The sequence below is a fragment of the Lissotriton vulgaris genome, chromosome 4_1, assembly GCF_964263255.1.
Source record: "Lissotriton vulgaris chromosome 4_1, aLisVul1.2, whole genome shotgun sequence".
Taxonomy (NCBI): Eukaryota; Metazoa; Chordata; class Amphibia; order Caudata; family Salamandridae; genus Lissotriton; species Lissotriton vulgaris.
The window spans coordinates 54,011,059-54,033,521 of NC_141691.1; the positions used below are offsets into that span (position 1 = coordinate 54,011,059).

General features: G+C 47.8%; 1 protein-coding gene across 1 annotated transcript in view; it reads left to right on the top strand.

Annotated features, from left to right (window-relative positions):
• The window catches only part of LOC147718350 (uncharacterized), a 395,588-nt gene that overhangs the window by 169,521 nt on the left and 203,604 nt on the right, over positions 1-22,463 (top strand). The window contains exon 4 of the mRNA XM_086918293.1: positions 3,912-4,043. Coding sequence (XP_086774419.1) covers positions 3,912-4,043 — 132 coding nt within the window. The remainder of the gene's footprint in view (positions 1-3,911; positions 4,044-22,463) is intronic.

Genomic DNA, 22,463 nt, shown 5'->3' on the forward strand with positions numbered 1-22,463 from the left:
AAATTCAACAGGGAAGCCATTCCCTCACACACACACACACATGTGCACAAATGCAGACTATATCTTGGGTCCTCTACTATAAGGTCCTTTTCCAAATTGTTCAACTCGTCAGGCGGGCAATGTGGCAGGTCTAGTCCAGCAAGGAATGCCTTTATTATCCAGTTGGTCATCTTCAGTGCGATAATCGCTGTGAAAGTATGTACGAAGGACCTTCAGGATGTTCTGCCGGTTCGTCATACATTGTCCATCTGGTGTCTGTAAGTGCAGTATGGGTTGGACCACCTGTTCGTGTTTCAGGCTCCAGGCCAGGAGCAGGCCTAATTTATTGCCTTCTCTATGCAGGTGCTGCCGGTAAGAGTGTGCTTATCTAACAATTCCTATAGATATAACCGGGAGAGCTTGGCATGTAGAACCTCCCCGTGTAGCTGTATCTCTGGCCTCTCCCTTCTGAAGAGCTGCAAGTTGTCGTTCCCGTTCCCCGATATCGGTTATTAGTAGTCTCTGGACTTCTCAGACAGATCCCACGCAGACCCCCTGTATTGCTGCTTTGAGGGTTTGCCATTCAGTAGCTCTAGAGGCAGTAGTGCCCCAGTTGGACTCCAAGTATGCCTGGAGGTTGGTGGCCAGTGTCTCACTGCTAGCCAGGTCTGGCAGGTGTTCAGTACGAATACGTCCACGCCTGACAACACATACCGACCCTCCCCATAGCAACTGGGGTATGACCGAAAAGGAACCTTCCTACATGGTTAACTGTCCGTAGTGCACCGGCGTCTACCCTGGCTATCAGCGGTTAGTCAAAGCAACTGTACGTTTTGTGCGTCAGGAGTGGTGGGTATACTTCCTCAACTGCGGGTGAAGAGTGCACGAGCTATGGAGAAATCCCAAATTGCGAATGTCCTCAGTAAGTGACGCCATCTTCTGGGACTTTGTACTCCGTCATGGTGGGTGCCGGTCCTTATCTCAGTCCAAGATACAATTAGTCACCTGCCCACACTATTGGAGACCGCATAATACCCTCAAGCAGAGCTTGTATTGTCCCATTGCACTTCCCATCATCAGTGTTTGGGCCTTGGCTGTTAAGGGGAGAGATGTTTTAATAGTTTTCACCACATTCATACCAGTTCTAGCTTGGAGCGCCATCATCACCTCATCCCAAAACTCTTATCTTCTGACTCTCCCCCATCCTGGGTTGGAAATGGGCCTCCCCGCATATATCCAGGCTGACCTTTGTTGGGTGAGATATGGTCTCTGTATAGTGGAAGTTTGTTCATCTGAGGCTGTCATTAGACAAAATGGGTTTAATCTGGTCACACCGTCTACCCAAATCTGTATCCGCCTGTTTTTCCGGCCTGTGTTCACCACTGTTCTTTAGCTTTATATGTATTCCTGTTCTTTCAAATTCTTTGGTAATGTTTGTTTCTGTATTTAGTTTTGATAATCTTCTGAGTTTTCAGTTACAGCTGTGAAGAACAAGGCTTTTGTGTTACTGGCTTATAGACTGTGGTTAAAGTGGATTTTGGTCTTGAGAAAATGGGTCTGTTCCAGTGCGGTCTCTTGAATGAGATTATCCATGAAATCAGTTTGCGTATTTATCAAGTGCACATCCAAGTCTGTGCTATACAATACTTTGTAGTGAAATCCATTGGCTGTTCACTTGGATCTTTGGGTTGGTCTTAAAGTGCATGGAGTTTTAGTTGCATGCACATTGAAAGTGGATTTCTACTGGTTTCAAAGGGCAGTACTCTATCCAACAATACTACTACAGTGCTCAAATTAGTAGTGGAACGATTTGCTACTTGTAATCTCATCGTTCTTTTTTCCACTTCTTGATGTTTCTTCCTGACACTTGTCTCTGCCACTTTCTGACTTCTTGTCTTGCGCATGGTATCTTCGGGTCCTGTTTCTGTTTTCCTGTCTGTCTTATAGTGTTTGTGCTTTTGCAGATCTTACATTTGACCTAGCCCAAAAATGAATTCATCATTGTTCAAGCAACTTTTAGATGAGTGGCTTTAAGTCTTACATTGGTGCCTCTGTGCCAAGTTATTTTGTCTTTACCAGAAAATACAATCAGGCGATATAGACCGAAGACTTATGCCCTCCTGAGCTCTAATGGTCCTGGTTTTCTCTTGGTGATTTCTTCCTTCTACTCTGACATTAAAAAACACTCGCACAGTTTGTGTTTGTGACCTCAGTCTGTCTGTTTGATCAGTGAATCTACTGCTTTCTGTTTTAAGGTCTTTTTCATGCATTGAGTAATTGTCCAATCTGATTACTTGATTCCTCTCGTAGATTTTCCCTTGTTTTTTATTCTTACCAGATCTGTAGTTGCAGCAGAAGGTAAAAAATGTAGGCTGCTCTAGGCATTAGTTTGGCTTCTGATTGTTTTTCACTTGTGATTTGCTGTCCTTTTGATAATTGGGTCCTTCTAAAGTTATAAATCCAGTCTGTGATCAAGAATCTTATCCATCCGGCACATTTGTCGGACAAGCTGGGTGAAGTATTTCTGTTGAGACTGAGTTCAGTGATTCATCCTTTGATACATCTGTTTTGGCAGGTACCACTGTGCCTTCTGCTGTGCCATTTTTTTTTTGGTAGCCTTTCTGTAAAATAACCACCACCGTTATTTAGTATCACTTTAAAATGTGAGCAATCTGTGGTTAGAAGTATTTCTCAAAAGAATAAGTTACTTATGTTTGGATTGGATTTTTCTGATGGACACTGCCTGACCACCTTATTTTTCTGTGGGTAGAAATTAAACTGGATGTTAGCTAGTGCCTTGAAAGATCATGTGTTTGCTTAGCTCTGCATCTTTTGAATGTGAAATGTCTGATTAATGTCACAGCAGTGTACGAGGGTGGCATATTTATGCATCTCTGATGCCATGTGTGGTGGCTGATGCACAAAAGATGGACAAAGCCACCTGTTGGTGTGCTAGAGCCATTGCAAGAGTTTCCTGTCCCAGTCTGATTTCTGGAAAGATTGACACGGTGTGAATCTCAGGTTGGGTAGAGAATCCACCCGAACGTCACTGACCCTAGTCTTCTGATGGATAATTCTAGCCCCAGATTTGTTATTGACTTCCTGATTGCAGACCTCAGCAAGTTAAATGTGGATAAGTCTGCATACTCTTTGGACTAGACCGGGAATCTCTAGTTACCCATGAAGGTGTAATATTAAACTATTGAATCTAAATCTGAACAAAAAGCTGCCTTGTTTTACTAAAGATATAACCCTGATTAGATGTTTGTGCGTGTTACCTGTGCACCTAAACCTGCTTTACTGATCAGCATTTGGAAAGCAGTAGTGTGGGTGCCACATACAATGACTGCACTCCCTGCTTGGGAGTAAGTATTTGTCTTTAATGGGTTTAAAATCTAATGGGGTAACTGCTGCAGCTCTAAAGATGCAAGTAGTAGCTTTTTGAATGTAGCAGTAAGCAGTCATTGGGTCAATCCATGGCAACCCTTATGTATTACATAGTCGGTTTGTCTTTTGGGTAAACAAAAATACACTGTGTGATAGTAATAACTGGTTAGTGCTATGAAGTCACAAGAAGACTAGAGGGTTATTTGTTTTCCAAACCTTCAGGAGGTGCAGGGTTAAGGGTCTCTTGCTGAATGAGCGAACTCTTCCACTGATTAGTCAGTGCCATAGGAAAGGATCCCAGGCAATGACCAGGCTGATTCTGAAGCGCTTGTGTTGGCTAAATGGGGAAATTGGATAAACGCAATATGAGTTTGGACACTGTGTTGTGCAGCAAGGAGGCATAGAGTTGTACTTGGATAGAATCGGGAGCCACTGTGGTGTATCAAAAGTTCACATGCTTTCCAAATTTATTGAATGAGTCCACTTTGTCACTCAATCAGATCCTTATGGTTTTAATGTGTTGTGATTGTTTCCCTCCTTCCCAGCCTCTGGCAATGCTGGTATTTCTGGAGCCGCAAGAAACGGGCTTGGTCTCAAGCCACCGAGACTTACTACCCCGAAAAGCCCTGCAAATGAAGCCGTGAGCCCAAAGATGCCAGATCAAGCGGTTTCCGAAGGTAATGGTCTATCACCAATCCCTTAAAATGATTCCTCGATCACTTTCAATCTAGGTTAGTCTAGGAAGAACATGCCTCATACTTGGGTTCACTGAAATGGCACTTCTGCACTCCTCTTTCCTGAGAAGTTCTTATAGCGAGCTGGGGTATTCCCTACACTTAAGAGCGCACACTTTTTAGAAAATAACATATTAGCTGAAATGGTTGTGTGAAGCTGTGCAGTATACACTATTGTCCCAGCCTGATTACTGTCCCCTTTTGCTAGTTACAATGGAGGTTAATGGGCTTTAGCGGTTGAGGGTGGACCGTCCAGTCACTGGGGACAGTGTCATTGAATCTGTTTTGGTTTGGTCTGGAGAGCCTAACATCGAACCGATCCCAGGTTCTAACTGATCCCTCCGTGTTCCAGTCCTTGGATAGTGGTAGACGCTGGAGTGTCATTCTGGCCACAGACCCCATCTCTTGAAGCAAGAATGGAAACCCTTTTTTTGAGTTTCAACACTAAGTCGGAAAATAAAATACTACTTAAAAAGTACAATTGGCGTTGTATGACTGTAATCTGAAGACCTGGTGTTGGGACTGGACTGTCCCCTGCATGGGAAACGGGGGTGTTCCCCCTACACAGTGCCAGACTGCATGTATTTGGTATACTGACTTTTTATTTTATCCCTGGCGTGTCCAGTTGTGTGTGCAGAGGCCCAAGCCTGTCCCTCACGGAGAGGTTCTAAATTTGTCCTGGGACCTGAAGCATACTGCAAAGGCTCAAATATACAACAAACATAGAAAACTATTTATTAAGCGATGACCTAGAACTCATAGATTATATCAACATACAAAACAAGACTTCAGATTCCATTATAATACATATGATTTGATATACATAAAAAATTTCAGGCTTTCAGTCACAGATCTCAGTACAGAATGCATGTTTTTGTTTGCTTAAAAATGAAACGTGACAAGAAATGAGCCTGTGACGCTTTTAGTTTGATTGAGATGCTTTAAACTACCACCTTCAGGACATTTAAATTTAATTCTAACATTTCAAACTCCTGTATAATCCCATTACACAAATAGGATTTGTTGGTGTTTGTCTATGGTATAACAAAATAATGTACAAGGGATTATATATTTTTTCTACAGAAAGCAATGTAGTCTAACCTGAGACCACATATCCCTGTAGGGTGAAATATGCAAAAGAAACCATTGATGGACAGAATGCTGGACAATGCAAACCTTCACCCCAGTCACAAGGATCTTGGGTAAATCCATAATTATTTTGCTCATCACACCACCCCAGTTTGAATTGCATATCACTGGGTCCAATCTTGACCGTGTTCCTTGTGGGAACAGTCCAGCCGAACGGCCAAGCCATGTCCTCTCTGGACCGGAAACAAGCTTCCTGGGACCAGTTTCAGGGCATCACCCTTCATCAGCCAGGCTAGCTTGAATCCAGTGGTGTAGTGAGCACTGGACCCACGTCTGGGCATACCCTTCCCATGTAGGGTGAAATATGCAAAAGAAACAATTGATGGACGGAATGCTCGACAATGCAAACATTCACCCACAGTCAGAAGCACCTGAGCTAAATCCATCATTCTTTTGCTCACCACACCATCCCAGTTTGGACCCAGCCATATGCAAATCAGTCTTAACCCTGTTCCTTGTGGGAACAGTCCAGCCCGAACTGCCAAGCTTGGTCCTCTCTGGCTGGTTCCAAACTGGAATGGCATGGCGAGCAAAAAACAATGGATTTAGGCCCAGATCTCTGTACTAGGGTGAATGTACGACATTGCTCTGCATTCTGTCCATCAATTGTTGTTTTTGCATTTGTTACCCCGAGTGGGACGGGTATGCCCAGACATGGGTCCCATGCTCTCCATGCCACTGGAGCCCAGCTATCCTGTCTGAAGAGGGGGAAAACCCTAAACCGGTCTTAGGATGCTTGTTTCCTGTTTCCAGTCCAGAGAGGACCTGGCCTGGCAGTTCGGGCTGGAATGTTCCCATTGTGCGCAGGGTCAAGACCGATTTGGCATATGGCTGGGTCCAAACTGAAATGGCATGGTGAGCAAAAAAACGATAGACTTAGGCCCAGATCTCTGTACTAGGGTGAATATACAACGTTGTTAAGCATTCTGTCTACCAATTGTTGTTTTTGCATATAGCCCTGTAGAGCATCAAAATATTCTGTTTAATTATAGAACCAGGGCCAACACTAATGGGTGTCAATATGTAACGAGGAAGAACAAACCGCACCCCAGACAGGTATGACCCATACTGCACTCATAAACTTGGTGCTTTAAACCACAAATGCTTAAAAATAGTTATCTAAATCAGGCTGTTGGACTCTTTCAACCGTGAAAGGTATGCTTTCTGATGTCTATTAAAACTCAATTTGATGATGTGACTTGATTTACGAAGGCCTGTTCGGGCCATGATTGCATGTTGCTCACCAACCTGCGCAGGTCTACATCTGCCAAAGTGCTGAATTGCTATGGCCCTGTTGGGGGACATCTCTGTTCTCCAGTATTAGGGTGTCTTTCATAGATTCACATGCTTGAATATTCCCCGTCGTCGAAGTGGGAGTCCCACGGGAAATAAAATAGCAATAAAATACTAATAATACATCTATGTAAAAAAATAACACCTAAAATATGTACTAGAAAAGGTAGTAATGCCCAGACATAATTCCTACATAGGAATACATGGTAGAGAGAAAAAACCCTTGAAACATCAGGGCTCGACAAATCAAGAAAATCTTACTTGACCTGCAGGTCGAGTGAGTAGACTTTTCTACTCTAACAGCAATGCACTTTACCCACAAATTAATCATAAAAAATATATTGCTTAGGAGCAACTTCTGATCAGAATGTTTTGAGTGAAAACCGTATTGTATTCAGGGGCGGATTCCTATCGGAGGTAACCGATAAAAACAGGGACTGAAACAGGAGAAGAGCAACACATACTACATAGGAGTAAAGCCGGCTAGCAAGGTGAGCCTGTGAATGAAGAGCAGACTGGTAGTACTAAGTCACCCTGGCTCACTTCCAACGTGCTGCACACCAAGACATAATTTAATAACCTACTGAATTGATTCATTGTACACCTAGACGAGAACTGGTATCTAACGCCAGGACAGACAGACAGACAGCTTAAAATGAGCACTTTTTTGAGGAGGAAAAAACAAGGGACTCCAAGAACGGCTGTGTAGCCACTGGTGGGGGAGGGGGCGCGGCCGCCATCGCGGAGAGGGTCCTAGAGATATGTCTAGAAAAAAAGAATTGCATAGCCAAAATAAACCTGGGTAAATGAGGTGTTGCAATAGACAGACCATTTCGAAAAAAAGCAATCGTCGGAACGGTTTACGCATACACAATTAAACAATTGGTTTGTAGATGCTGTTCAGGCAGGGATATTCATGCTGTAAATATGGGGTCAGACACACTTTGCCCAGGATCACATGTAGCCAAGGCAGGAACCGGCGCTGTAAATAAAGCCTGTGCCTTCTAGGCGCGGGAGGGGTGAGTGGACACGTCACATGAGCGCTGTGTCTCCCGCCGTGCACGGAGCAGCAGGCACGTCGGGATCCGGCAGGAAGACTATTAAGGAACCGGGGCAGGCGCTCCTAATAGGGAGCTGTCTTAGCAGGCCGCAGGCATCCCGGGCCCAGAACCAGGGGGAACGGCAGGTCTCGCGGCAGCTACTTACTGCTCGTTCACTGGTATTCACGGTTTCACCAGTGCTAGAGCATAATTAAAATGAAGGGGAATCGAAGAGCCTAAAAAATGAAAATAAGACACTATTTTAACCCCTATGAAAGAGCCCCCTGTAGGTACTGAATTGATATTTGTATAGCGCTTTTCAGCCATTTGCAAGACCCAAAGCACTTTCTGAGTCGTCCTTCTGTAATATGTACATAGCGCTTCGTACACCTAGCTAGGTACTAAAGCGCTCCCATGTATCAGGTTCATAGGAGTCACTGCGCACAGCTGGGAGGCCGCATCCCCGGTGTGGCTCCAATTATAGGAGCTATGTCCGCATTACTGTCCAGTTCTGGGGGCGACTGCTGGAAAACCAGCTGGTAATAGACCCCTGTCCCTCCATTGAAACCCGGACTCCTCGCCGCCTCATTCGACATGCCACATATCTATGATAACTTGAACCCTCGAGTGAAGGTTAAGTTAAACGGAACCTACCAGACCCCGTGGGGTTCCCAAACATCCGCAGCTGTCCAGAGCGGAGCCCTGCTGACGGAGCACTCTTTTATGTGCAACAAAACAATATGTTGATGTTAAAAACAGACTCACCTCTGCAAGCAAATCGCCCTGCACTCCGTCCCGACTCCACTGAAGAGAGACCCTGGTGGCGTGCTACGTCACTGCTGCACTTTCAGCAGCACAGCACGGGGGCAGGCCAGGGCCTCATTGGTAGCGCTTTCGCACGCTACAAGATTGACGGCCCTGGGACCCACAGAAACAATAGGCAGTGCACCATACCACCATTACGAAGTTAGGTGGTGTGTGCATGCTGCCCCGTAGAGCCTTCACCTGCTACTGCAGTGCCCTGCCAGATAGCACTCGCCAGGCCGGTCAAGTAGGCCTTGAAACTGACTCGCCCTTCAGGAAATTCACTCAATTTGCGAGCGTTCGAGTACATTTTTTGACCCCTGAACATATTCCTGTCATTATGTTAGTCAAAACTAAAGCAAATCTAAAGCAAATCAGGCACCAGCACCCCTCCAGAACCTTCTCCTCAGAACTCAGTCCCTCAGATTTTCTACCGCACGTCGTGTGAAGGGAGTCTCCCTGAGCTCTGCTCGGTTTTCTCAACTTCAAGTTTTCCTGTGATTTCCAGCATGTCTTCAAGTAAGAAGTCTTTATTTAGACCTTGCTCTTCTTGTGGGAAACTGCGTTTTTACTCTGAGGACCCCACAAGAAGTGCATTTACTGTCTTTATCCCGAACATGAGGTTGGAAAATGCTAATTTTGCAGAACCTTCTCTACAAAAACCCTTAAGGACAGAGAAGGCTGTCTCCTCCTATGGCTTCAAAGACAAGGATTCAGCACTTTCAGACGCAGAAAGCCTGGTGTCCGGACCTTCAAAAGCAGCCTCCAAACGTAGCAGTGTGCAGGATTTGCCCTCTCTTTTCCTAAAAAAGAAGAAATGTTCTCTATTTGTGGCTCCTGCGGTGTCTTCACCTCCTCCTGCTACGTCCACGCCCACGAGATCTGGCTCTCAGGCGTCTCCTGCTTCTTCCCAGCATGTTTCTGCTAAAAAACATGTTTCATCGTCTACTGGAGCCTCGACTATCGTCCTGACGACGAGATCTGCTGTCTCCAGATCGTCCACAGTGACAACTACGTCTCCTTTCGGATCGTCTGACTACAACATCGACGTCGTCCATGTCAGTGAAGGTATCCCTCAGTTTCATGACTGTTTCATCAACGATCCCTATTGCTTCCTCGTCGACTAAGAAGTCTCTCTTGTCGTCCGCTAAATCATTGTCGACGAGAGTTGTTAAACAATCTTCGTCGGGTGCTCCGTCTACGGCGTCTCCTGCGACTTCGTCTTCGTCAACGGTGATACCGTCGACTATTGCCCCGTCGACGGAGGACCCGTTGACGGTGGTTTCTTGTGCTACGACTCCGTCGATGCCTATGCCATCATAGTCCTCAGTACCGTCTATTACCTCGTCGACGGCGCTTCCATCTTCATTTGCTGCTTTGCCGCTATGTCTTCCTCCGGGTCTGGCTCATCCACCGTCGACCCACTGCATCAACGTCGCAAGATGCCTGTTGACCAGCTGTCCATTCCGAGTGATCCGCAGCCTCCCTCGCACTTATTTGCCCCGGGTTCTGAGCAGGACTCTGATTCTGGCGATGCTGTGGATACTTCCTTCAGGGTAGCACGCAGTCCTTCGGATTTAATTATTAAATGCCAGGACTATGGTGATGACGATGACTAACAGTATTTTCAAGCGGAGGAACGTTCTGTACAGGTTCCAACTGCGACATTGCCTCGGTCGCTCATCTGTAATCTCCAGCATATGTTGGAGTACTACAACCGCAGTTTCCCACCATCTCCGCAGGGTTCGCCAGTGCCTCCTGCTCCTGCGGCTGTTGCAGCACCTGCTGCTGTTCCACTACCACAGCCACCAACGCCTTCTCCGCATGTTCAAACGTCAGTTAAAATACATACTACAGTGTATGCAGATGACTACGATGACGTTCTTCCTGAACGTGAAGATGGGGGAAGTTCAAGATGATGATGATGTCGACACTCGCATGGCTGAGTGGGACGACTACCAAATTCAGACGCCATCTCCCCCGCCGGTGACGCCTGGGCATTCTCCTCCGGTGGACATTGCAAGTTTCCATCAACTGATGGATAGGGCGGCTCAACGCTTTAGCTGCCAAGAGTCCAGAGGGAGGAGGACTGTTTCCTCTACGAATTCAAGAATTGCCTGTTAAAACAAATCCATACGGTTCCCATCATAGATTTAATTTGGAATGAGGGAGTGAAATTAATGCAAACGCCTAATTCCATACCGGCGCAACTGCCCCGCCTTGAGAAGAAATATAAAGCGCCCTTTGGATCGCCAGTGTGCCTGATAGCACAGCCAAAGCCTGATTCTGTGGTTACCCAGGCTGCAAAGCGTCGTTCCTGGAACCCGACTTCTCCCATAACCGCTCCTCCTGATCGGGAGGGTCGACGCCTTGATGCAATTGGATGCAAGTTTTCCACGATGGACTCTACCACGGGGAGAGCGGCTAATGCGTTAGACCACATCTGGCGGTCGTAGCGCCCTAAAATGGCTGACATGTCTGCCCTTGTGGCCCTCCTCCCGAACTCTTCCAAGGCGGAAGCCTTGACGATTCTCCAAGATGGTGAAAGCACATCAGAGGAAATTTTTGACTGCGCAGTTGACGTTGCTTGTACAGGCTTTTGTCACCTTGCAGGGGCAGCGGTTTTGTGAAGGAAAGGTTGGTTGCGTTCCACCTCGTTTCGGCAAGAGGTACAGGCAAAGATCTTGGATATGCCGTATGAGGGCGAGTCGCTTTTTGGGGCACATGATGAGGCCTTACAGTCCATCAAAGACACTGATACTGCTCGCTCTTTAGGGACTTTGCAGTTCCGTAAGCAGCCTTTTCGTGGTGCACGCGGATGCGGTGCCTCTTCCACTTTTCGTGGAGGAAACACTCAATATCGCTCCTACCACCAGGGTAACAGCAGTCCTCTCGTCTGCAGTCTACAAAAACCTACAGGGTGAAGTCTTCCTATAGAGGATCCACTCGCAAACATCAATGACTTGCCTTTCCCCCACAAAGTTGGAGGTCTAATCTCCCTGTTCTCTTCCCAGTGGTCCTCCATCACCTCGGACCGCTGGGTTCTGGACATTGTAGCAAAGGGCCATGCTTTAGAGTTCGTCAAGATTCCTCCTCCCACTCCACCATTTGGCCCGCCTCCACCCCACCTCAAGGAGCTTTTCCTTCAAGTTTGTCTAATGATCCAAAAAGGTGCAGTCGAAGTGGTTCCCAAGTCTCAAAGGGGGAAGGGATTCTATTCCCGTTTTTTCCATATACTCAAGACAGGAGACTGGCGGCCGATCCTGGATTTGCAAGCACTCAACAGGTATCTCAAAGCCAATCCTTCCGCATGCTTACACTCGTAGAGATCTTGCGTCTTTTCTCCATGGACGACTTCATGACCACCATCGACCTCCAAGACGCTCTCGAGCTGAGTGGTCGCTCCCCTGCTCCCCTGTGGTATCGTTGCTCCACATTTACTTTATTTACTGCCTCCTAATTGTTGCCTGCAGTCTGCCCTGCTTGCTGCTTTACTCTTTTAGCATTTTTAAAGCGCTATTGCTACTTTAACTGGTATTGCGCGTTTCTCCACAAGCGCTCCGCTCTGCTGACCCCTCCGCCTCCATTTTGATTGTTGTGGTCGCCCTCTGGAGCCCGCCCCGCCTCCCAGCTGAGCCGCCCTCCCACTAAGCACAAACAGCGCTCCGTTACCTGAACGCGCTGTGACTCGCTTCGCTCTCGAGCTGAGTGGTCGCTCCCCTGCTCCCCTGGTGACCTGTGGTATCGTTGCTCCACATTTACTTTATTTACTGCCTCCTAATTGTTGCCTGCAGTCTGCCCTGCTTGCCGCTTTACTCATTTAGCATTTTTAAAGCGCTATTGCTACTTTAACTGGTATTGCGCGTTTCTCCATAAGCGCTCCGCTCTGCTGACCCCTCCGCCTCCATTTTGATTGTTGTGGTCGCCATCTGGAGCCCGCCCCGCCTCCCAGCTGAGCCGCCCTCGCCCCTCCCCCCCCACTATCCATATATGACAGTTGTTCCCACGCGCAGCGTCCGCGCCCAATTGGCGCCGAAGGTGCGCCAAAGGTAAGCCCGTCTACGCCCGTCCACGCCTGGACCGCGCCCAGCGCCAGACCCCCTGCCCCTCGCGCTGCCCAGCCCTCCCGCATTACCTACGATGCCACCACCCTCCTAGCCCTCAACCCCGGCCGTTCCCCCAACTGCGTCCAAGCCGCTCCTGGACACACCCATGGTCCTTTCTCATGCTACTCCTGCAAATTCATCGGTACCGTCACCAACTCCGCTACGATCACACCTCAGATTCCCGACACCAACCCCCTACAATGCATCCTTCTCAACACCCGATCGGTCCACAGGCACGCCATTGACCTATGGAATCTACTAGACACCATCTCTCCAGACGTCGCCTTCCTAACAGAAACATGGATGAACGCCTCCTCCGCCCCAGACATCACCATTGCCATCCATGAAGAATATAAGATCACACGCAAGGACCGTACCGGCCATACAGGAGGAGGAATCGCTATCGTCCATAAAAAATCTATCCACATCTCAACCAGCTCTGACGTCAATCTCGCCAACTCTGAACACCTTCACTTCCAGATCCACATCGACCCCAAGACCACACTCAGAGGCACCCTCCTCTACAGACCACCAGGACCCCGCGCAAAATTCAGTGAAGACATCACGGACTTCATCACTCCACACGCGCTCCCCTCCAAAGATTACATTCTTCTGGGAGACCTCAATTTTCACCTTGAAAAGAACAACGACCGCAACACCACCACCCTCTTGGACAACCTCGCCAACCTCGGACTTAAACAACTGGTCACTTCCCCCACCCACATCGCAGGTCACACACTCGACCCTATCTTCACCTCCAGCAACCATGTCTCCTTCAGCCACACTACAGATCTCCTCTGGACTGACCACAGCTGCGTTCACTTCACCTACAACAAGCCGAAACCCATCAACCACCCCCAACCAACTCTGCAAAGAAACTGGAACAAAATCACCATCGACCAGATCTCCTCATCGCTCCTTCTAAACACCCCAGCCCACTCTTCTAACCCAGACCAAGCCGTCACCAACTTCACCCTATGGTTATCCAACAGCGCCGACATCCTAGCACCACTGAAAAAACGTCAAAGTAAACCTGGCAGCAAGAAGGCCTCATGGTTCAACGATGATCTTAAGAAGTCCAAGAAACTCTGCCGCTCCCTTGAAAAGGCCTGGAAAAAAGACCCAACCACTAGCACCAAGGACGCCTTCAAAAACGCCACCCGCACACACAACCAACTAATCCGAAAGGCCAAGAAATCAGCATTCAAGGATCGACTAGACGACAACGCTCACAACAGCAAGGAACTTTTCAACATCGTCAAGGAATTTACCAATCCCTCGGCCAACTCCAACGACATCACCCCCTCTCAAGCCCTCTGCGACTCCCTGGCTTTATTCTTCCACAACAAAATTGCAGACATCCACAACAGCTTCGACAACCAACCCGGAGACCAGCCCACCCAACCATATGTTGAACATTCTCCCCCCTTGAACACCCTTAACGACTGGAACCCAATCTCCACGGAGGACACCATCCGCCTGATGAACTCCATCCACTCAGGATCCCCCACAGACCCATGTCCTCACCACATCTTCAACAAAGCAGACTCCGTCATAGCACCGCACCTCAGACGTCAACTGCTCCTTCAACTCCGCTACCTTCCCGGAAAGCTGGAAACACGCCGAACTCACCGCCCTTCTGAAAAAACCCACAGCGGACCCCACCGAACTCAAAAATTACCGCCCCATCTCGCTCCTTCCTTTCCCGGCCAAAGTCATCGAGAAAGCTGTCAACAACCAGCTCGCCGCCTTCCTCGAAGCCAACAAATCCCTCGACTCCTCACAGTCTGGCTTCCGAGCAAAACACAGCACTGAGACCGCCCTCATCGCAGCAACAGACGACATTCGAACTCTACTGGACAATGGAGACAGTCGCCCTCATCCTCCTCGACCTCTCTGCAGCCTTCGACACAGTCTGCCACAGCACCCTTTTACAACGCCTAAGAAACATCGGAATACATGGAAAAGCCCTTGAATGGATCACCTTGTTCCTCACCGGAAGAACCCAGAGAGTCCGAGGCCACTGAAGTCATCTGTGGTGTACCACAAGGATCCTCTCTCAGTCCCACCTTCTTCAACGTATACATGAGCCCCCTCGCGGCCATCGCCCGCCAACACAACCTCAACATCATCTTACGCGGATGACACTCAACTGATCCTTTCTCTCACCAATGACCCCAGCACCGCCAAAACTAACCTACACGAAGGAATGAAAGAAGTTGCCGAATGGATGAAACACAGCCGTCTGACTGAACTCAGATAGAACAGAAGTCCTCATCTTAGGTACATCCCCCTCTGCATGGGACGACTCTTGGTGGCCGGAAGCCCTTGGAAAAGCACCCATCCCGACAGACCACGCACGGAACCTAGGCGTTATCCTGGATTCTTCACTTTCAATGAACAGACAAGTCAGCGCCGTCTCCTCATCCTGCTTCAACATTCTTCGCATGCTCAAAAAAACATGTCGCTGGATCCCCCACAGAAACAAGAAAAACAGTCACCCATGCTCTGGTCACGAGCCGACTGGACTACGGAAACACCCTCTACGCAGGTACTACCGCTAAACTCCAGAAAAAACTCCAACGAATCCAAAACGCCTCAGCCAGGATCATATTAGACATCCCGCGTAACGAACACATCTCTGGTCACCTGAAAAACCTCCACTGGCTACCCGTCAATAAGAGGATCACTTTCCGACTTCTAACCCACGCACACAAATCACTCTACGATATCGGACCAGAATGCCTCAACTCACGACTGTCCTTCTACACCCCTCCCGCCAACTACGCTCTTCCAGCCAAGCCCTCGCCAATGTACCTCGCATCAACAAGACCACCATGGGAGGTAGATCCTTCTCATACCTGGCAGCTAAAACATGGAACTCACTCCCCACTTACCTTCGCCTTACCCAGAACCACCTAGCATTCAGAAAGCAACTTAAAACGTGGATATTTGACAAGTAATCCTCCTCCCCTCCCTAAGCGCCTTGAGACCCTCTGGGTATGTAGTGCGCTATATAAATTCTTTGACTTGACTTACTTCCATGTCCCAATTCTTCCACGGCATCGGAAGTACTTGCGCTTTCGGTAGGGCGAAGGGACTTCCAGTTCCAAGTGCTGCCTTTCGGCCTCCGCTCCGCCCCTCGTTTCTTCACGAAAGTATTGGCTCCAGTGGTGGTTCAGCTGCGTCTCCAGGGCGTCCAAATATTCCCATACCTGGACGACTGCCTCCTCAAATCAGTCTCGCAACCAGCACATTCGTGACACTCAACTTTGTCAGGACGTGTTCTGCTCCCTCTTCCTTTCAATCAATGCAGACAAGTCCCAGATGGACCCAGCTCCCTGCAGAAATATTCTAGGGGCCACTTTGGACACAACAGTTGCCAAGGCATTCGTGTCATGAGCGTCCACAAAAGATCCTCCGTTTAGTGTCTCTGATTCGTGCAAGACTGTCCTTTTCAGTCCGGATTTTGAAATCATTACTGGGGATGGCATCATCCTAAATTGCGCTGATCCCAAATTGCAAGCTACAGACTCGTCCCATTCAAGAGGAATTGGTCACCGGTTCCTTCAACGACCTAGTCAGTATAACCGCTCGCATGAGGGCGGCTCTCGTGGTGGGCGCAGCCATCCAACCTTGCAACAGGGAGTACTTTCCTTTCCACCACTCCAGAACTCACTCTGACAACGGACGCCTCCTTAGAAGGGTGGGGTGCACACCTTCATGGCCTGTCTATCAAAGGCAAATGGACTCTGCTTCAACGTTCTTGGCACATCAACAGGCTGGAGCTGATGGCCATTTTTCTGGCGCTTGAGTCGTTCCATCCCATGATCCAGGGGGAGTCGGTGCTCATTCAGACGGACAATACTACCAGTATGCACTATGTCAACAAGCAGGGCGGGACCAAATCTCCACTTTTATCTCGGCTGGCTCAGTCGATCTGCGATTGGGCACTCCGTCACCGGGTTACCCTGACCGCAGTTAATCTACCAGGCATCTCCAACATCCTGGCGGATTCCCTGAGCAGATCCACGTCGTTGACCCACGAGTGGGAGTTAAATCCACCAATTCTCGACCTAGTCTTTCAACGGTGGTCGTCCGTCCCTGGATCTCTTCGCAACCCCGGAGAACCGGAAATGCCCATCTTGCGCAAGTTGGCATCCCCACAACGGATCGTGCGGGAATGCCCTTTTGATGAACTAGTGCGATCTATTTGCCTATGCTTTTCCTCAGATTCCGCTGGTGCCTCGCGTGTTGTGGAAGATGCGGAGACAGCCTTGCCACATTCTCCTGATCGCCCCCAGATGGCCCCGACAAGCGTGGTTCTCTGAGCTGCTTCTTTTATCACAGTGCAAGCCCATCCTCATTCGTCCTCTAGCAGATCTCCCCACCATGGACCAGGGTCAAATTTGCCATCCAAACCCCTCCTCAATTATCGGCCTGGAACCGGAGCACCTTGAATTTGCCCATTTTAATATTTCGCCAGACTGTAGAGAAATTCTCGTTCGGGCCAGAGCTCCGTCTACAGTTAAGACCTACAAGCTCAAGTGGAAGAGGTTCTGTCATTGGTGTGTAGCTGCGAATGTCCATCCTCTTCATTCCACTCCGGATCAGCTCCTCCCATTCTTTTTGCAACTGGCTCAATCAGGGCTTTCGCATTCTACTTTGAGGGTTTTCTTGGCGGCAATTTCACGTTTCCATCAGGATGGCTCCTCCTCTCTCTGCTCTTAGTCATTCGCCAATTTTTCAAAGGACTGTTCCGGAAGTTCCCACCTATTCGGAGTCCTCCTCTTGCCTGGCGTCTCAATCTCGTCTTGGCTCAACTGATGAAGGCGCCATTCGAGCCTATCCTCAAGGCGGACTTAAAGTTTCTGACCTGGAAGGTGGCCCTTCTCCTTGCTCTGACCTCATCACGTCGCGTGAGTGATATTCACGCTTTCACCATTGTACCTCCTTTTCTCCAATTCAAATCGGACTGTGTAGTGCTTCGCACCAATCCTACTTTTTTGCCTAAAGTGCCTACGGATTTCCATATTAATGAACCTGTTCTCTTAAACTTCTTTGCCGATCCTGAATCTCCAGCAGAGCAATGATTACATTCTTTGGACATTAAAAAATGCCTTACATTTTACATCAACAGGACGTCCCCCTTTTGCAGGTCCGATCAACTGTTCATTGCTTATGGACGCCTGCGTATAGGGCGTCCTGTTACCAAGCCAACTATTGCACGTTGGATTTCTTCAGCCATTGCTTTCTGCCATCAGAAATCCGGCAAGCCTCTTTAGTCTTCAGTGAGGGCTCATTCCACGAGGGCGATGTCATACTCTACTGCCCTGTTTGCTGGTGTGCCGTTTCATCAGATCTGCAGAGCAGCCACGTGGTCCAGCCGGCACACGTTCACGAAGCACTACTGCTTGGATGCCATCAACGAGGCGGTTACAGCAGTGGTCCTTCGTCCTCTTTTTAGCGAAGGTGAGCCTCTGTCTTCCCTCCTCCGCTATGGTTTTTGTGATTTCTATCAGTACTTGCATGACTGTATTATTACGGTCTCTTGGTTTTCTCCATGCTGTTGCATAGCAATCGGACCTCTTCGGATGTTACTGCTCTCTATTCAATTCAAGCATGTGAATCTATGAAAGACACCCTAATACTGGAGAAGAACAATTGTTACTTACCTGTAAACAGGTGGTTCTCCAGTATTGGTGTCTTTCATACATTCACATGTGACTCACCCACCTCCCCTCAGAGGCTCTCTTCTCATAGATTCTTTGGTCACTCCTGTGCTACGAAAATCTGAGGGACTGAGCTCTGAGAAGGTTCTAGAGGGGTGCTGGCGCCTGATTGGCTGTAGTTTGGATTAACATAATGACAGGAATATGTTAAAAGTGTTTTTTCTCTCTACCATTTATTCCTATGTAGGAATTATGTCTGGGTATTTACTACCTTTTCTTGTACATATTTTAGGTGTTATGTTTTTACATACATGTATTATTAGTATTTTATTGCTATTTTATTTACCGTGGGACTCACACTTCGACGACTGGGAATATTCAAGCATGTGAATCTATGAAAGACACCAATACTGGAGAACCACCTGTTTACAGGTAAGTAACAATTGTTCTTTTCCATTCAGCTCTGGAATTGATTACAATTGGTGATCATGGGACTGCACCCACATAGTCTGGCTGGAAATGCAACATCTCAGTACTGACCGTCTTCAGGAGACTACGAAGTGAAGGCTGCACATGTGTGCTGCAGACAATGCCCCTATGCTGATAAAGCTCGAATGAAGACTGCTAGTCCACTGCTATTCTGTGGGTGCTCCCCATAACCTATCCTGAGAGCTTTAAGTGTTAATGCTGCAGCTCTTGGAACTGAATTCACATATGCATTTGGGGTTGATTGAAATTGCATATGATCCTCATTCAGGCTTTTCCTGAACTTCCCCAAGTGAGAATTGGGAGGCAGAAAAAGGGGGGGGGGTGGTTACAGCTCAACTCAGAATATCCAACAAACACTTGTGCATCCCTTTAACAAGTTAATTGTTTAAAATGGTGTTACACCACCACAACAGCTTGTTTTCAGAAATACCTAGGCTTCGCTAGCTGTCCACATACTAGACTGAACAGTGGTATGATTCGGCTCACTCTGTTCCGCTGATACCATTCTTCAGGCCCCAAATACAAGGATACTTCAGCTTACGAGGTCCTTTTAATAGTGGAAGCAAGAAGACAATCCTTTAAAAATGTTGGCTGTAACACATCTGTCATCTGAAATGCTTCAACGTAGGAAAGGGGAGACATTGAGAATTGGGTAACCTTTATCTCTAAATCAAAGGTCTTTTAGCTAATGCTTTGAAATAATTCCTACTGAAACTAATATGGTTATAATTCGATCATATATAGCTTGCAGCTGCACAAAAAGGGTTTCCCGGTGCTTTGGCGACAGGTAGGGCAACGAAGATGAGGACAGATTAAAATTAACCACTTTTCGTAAGACCCTGAAAACTTGGTTAGGATGTGCAGCTTCTTAGGGGCTCGGGGAGAGTATTTCATAACTTGAGGTCTAAATAGTCGAAAGAGCGGCCACTCGTCCGAGCTTGTTTCGATTCTGGGGACTGGAAAGAGGGATAAATTGCTTGAGCGTACCGGTCGATAGTGGTGGTAAGGAACAACCAGCTCTTAAAGGTACTGTGGACCAGTGTGCAAGTTGGCTTTGCGGATACAGCAAAGCGCCTTAAACTAGATTGGCTTGTTCACTGCAAGCAGTTGCAGGCTGCAGTGGAGGCCAAACAGAGGCATGTTTTGGCAGTCTGAACCGAAGCCTGACGGTTCTGGACTACTTGAAGAATCTTATAGCTGCTTTATCTGCCCCCTAGATACAGTAGGTTGCTGTAATCCATCCTAGATAGGATCGTGGCCTGAATAACTGTTCTTTGGCTTAATGAGTAAAGCCCCCACAAGATTGTTTGCAGCCATTTCATAACGAGGCTGCCTTGTACATCCTTGGTTTCAAAGATAGGGTAGAGTCCAGCCAGAAGCCTTGCTTCTTCACCTTGTGGGTTGGTTCCGGAAGGGCCCCTAAAGTAGCAGGACAGTGAGATCTCCACAGACTAAGGTTCTTGCAGAGTCCCATTACCTTGGTCTTACCACAGTTTCATTTTAGAGAGTTGGTGTTCATCCAGGTGGAGACCAGACCGAGGCAGGAGTTTAGATCTCCAGAGTTGTATTCCTGGTCAGACTGGGTAAAGATGATTTGCGTGTCATCTGCATAAGGACTGGGTGAGGCCACAGCTTTCCACGAAGTTGGCTAGAGGTCAGACTCGTATGTAAAAAACAGTCCGAACGAGAAGAGTCCAGGGGATCAGTGACTTAATTCGTGAGAGATTACCTGTGTTCCAGGGATCTCCTTCCCTGGCTAGAGGTTGGAAAGGGCTGGTGTTCAGGCGATTGACCTGCTGAGATTTGCCTGCCCAAGCTTAAGTCAAGGAATGCAGGATGTCTGTCATCGTAACAGAAACGCATAAGGTCCTCACATTGCGATTGTGACACAAAGGGGATGAAACTACATTGTTTGGGTCCGAGTTCTTGTACCACTTGAAATGTTTTGGGGCAGTTTTGTGCTGCAGAAATGTTGTCAGAGTAAAATGGAGATAGAGCATTTCTGCAGTGTGCACCATATTGATTTGGCTTTTAAATTTCCATCATCCTACTTCCTCCGGGTCTTTTACAGTCTCTTACAGAATTTTACTTTTTTGTTTCCCCCCCCCCCCCCCCCCTCCACTCCCCCCAAGTGAATGTTTAAGTCTCCAAGCAGTGTGAAGGTGGCGCTCTTGAGTATGTAGGGAGAAAGACAGTCCGGATTTGTCTAGCAAAATTCCCAGCATAGCTGGGGGCGATAGATTAACATGCTGTAGATCCTAAAATTGGGTGCAAGACATCGAAGGATATGGCTTCGCATGCTAGAAAGGGAAGCTTCTCTATTTTGCACTGCAAGATGTTTTTAACAGTAATTGCTATGCAACATCCTACCTTGTCCCTACGCTCCATTCTAACTAAACAATAGTTTGATGACAATATGGTGATAAAATTGTGCTGAGTTGCCTCATGTGGCCACGTTTCTATTAGGAACATGGTATCGGGGGCCTTCTCCACCAGAAGATCGTAGATGTGTTGCTGATGGCTGGCGAGGGAGCGACCGTTTATACTAAAGCAGAAACGGCTTCTTGCTGTGCTACTCTGGATCTTTGTTTAAATGATTTGGATGAATATACTTTGTTAGGATTGCTTTTCTTTGTTTGCCCTCCAACCCTAAACCTTATGAACTATATTCTTATCTCTAACACTAATCCTATCCCTTACCCTAACCACCATAACTTTATCCGTAACCGTTACCCATGCTGACCTTAGAGTTATCCCTCACCTTAATGTGAAACTTCCCTGTTTGGACTGAAGGCGCCTTCGGCTTGGCTCAGAGTGCACCCCTGCCTCCTGTTCCACATACCGGCTTTGTGTTGACATTTGCATCACCTACAATCTTACGTGTGTGTTGAGGTAACTCGCAACTGCGTGAGACCCAGAGCTGAGCACGCCAGTTGCACCTTCTTGACTGAACATGATTTACCGGGCTTGTGGGGAAAGCAACAGATTATAGTAGTAGTTAAGGCTTTTTTTTTTTTGCTTGTCACCTGCCAAGAACAGTTGCTTGCTGGTATGTTCTGTTTTTTGTGGGTTTTTTTTGGTAATTTTATTTTTAAAACATTTGGGGGCGGTGGGTCCTAAGTTAATCTGCCAACACCTTGTAACCTGGCCATTCGCTCCATCCATTTGGGACATAGATGACGAATATATAGAATGTGATTGAGTGTGTGATCGTAATATGGCTCTAGCCGTCTAGGAATCGATTTTGATTTCCAGTGCCAGAGTGGCACTCACGATGGAGGTTAGCGAATCAATGGGCAATGTGAATTGCAGGGCTTCTCCAGAATATACCTGAAGTCCTTTGTAGTGGACAAGGCTCCAGGGTCTGGAGAAGAGGTAGAGTGAAGCCCCTTGCCGCCCAATACACACTGGGGAGACTGTGATGCAGACTACAGCTGTACTAGGTGGGGTAAGAATATGCAGAATGCGAGAACTGCCTCAAGCTGGTCAGAGCTGCACTTGTGGAATACTAAATCTGTCTTGTCTGCAACCTTGGTAAAAAGATGGGGCAAAAACCACCAGTAATTGCACCAAGATTTCTGTACCGAAGTCTAGGGTCCTGCAGCAGTTGAGACCGAGCAACGTCTGTGCTCCCGGGTTGTGATTGCAGACTGCCAACTCCTTTCAGGTTCAGTAAAAGGAACCCGGACGTTCTTTTACCCAACGTGGGAAAAACTGCCTTGAGGGACTGAGCTTGACTGATGGCTTAGGGTGGGTGCAGGAGGTACCCTGACACAAAGATGCTGCTGCCTGGGAAAGAGGACCTGCAAG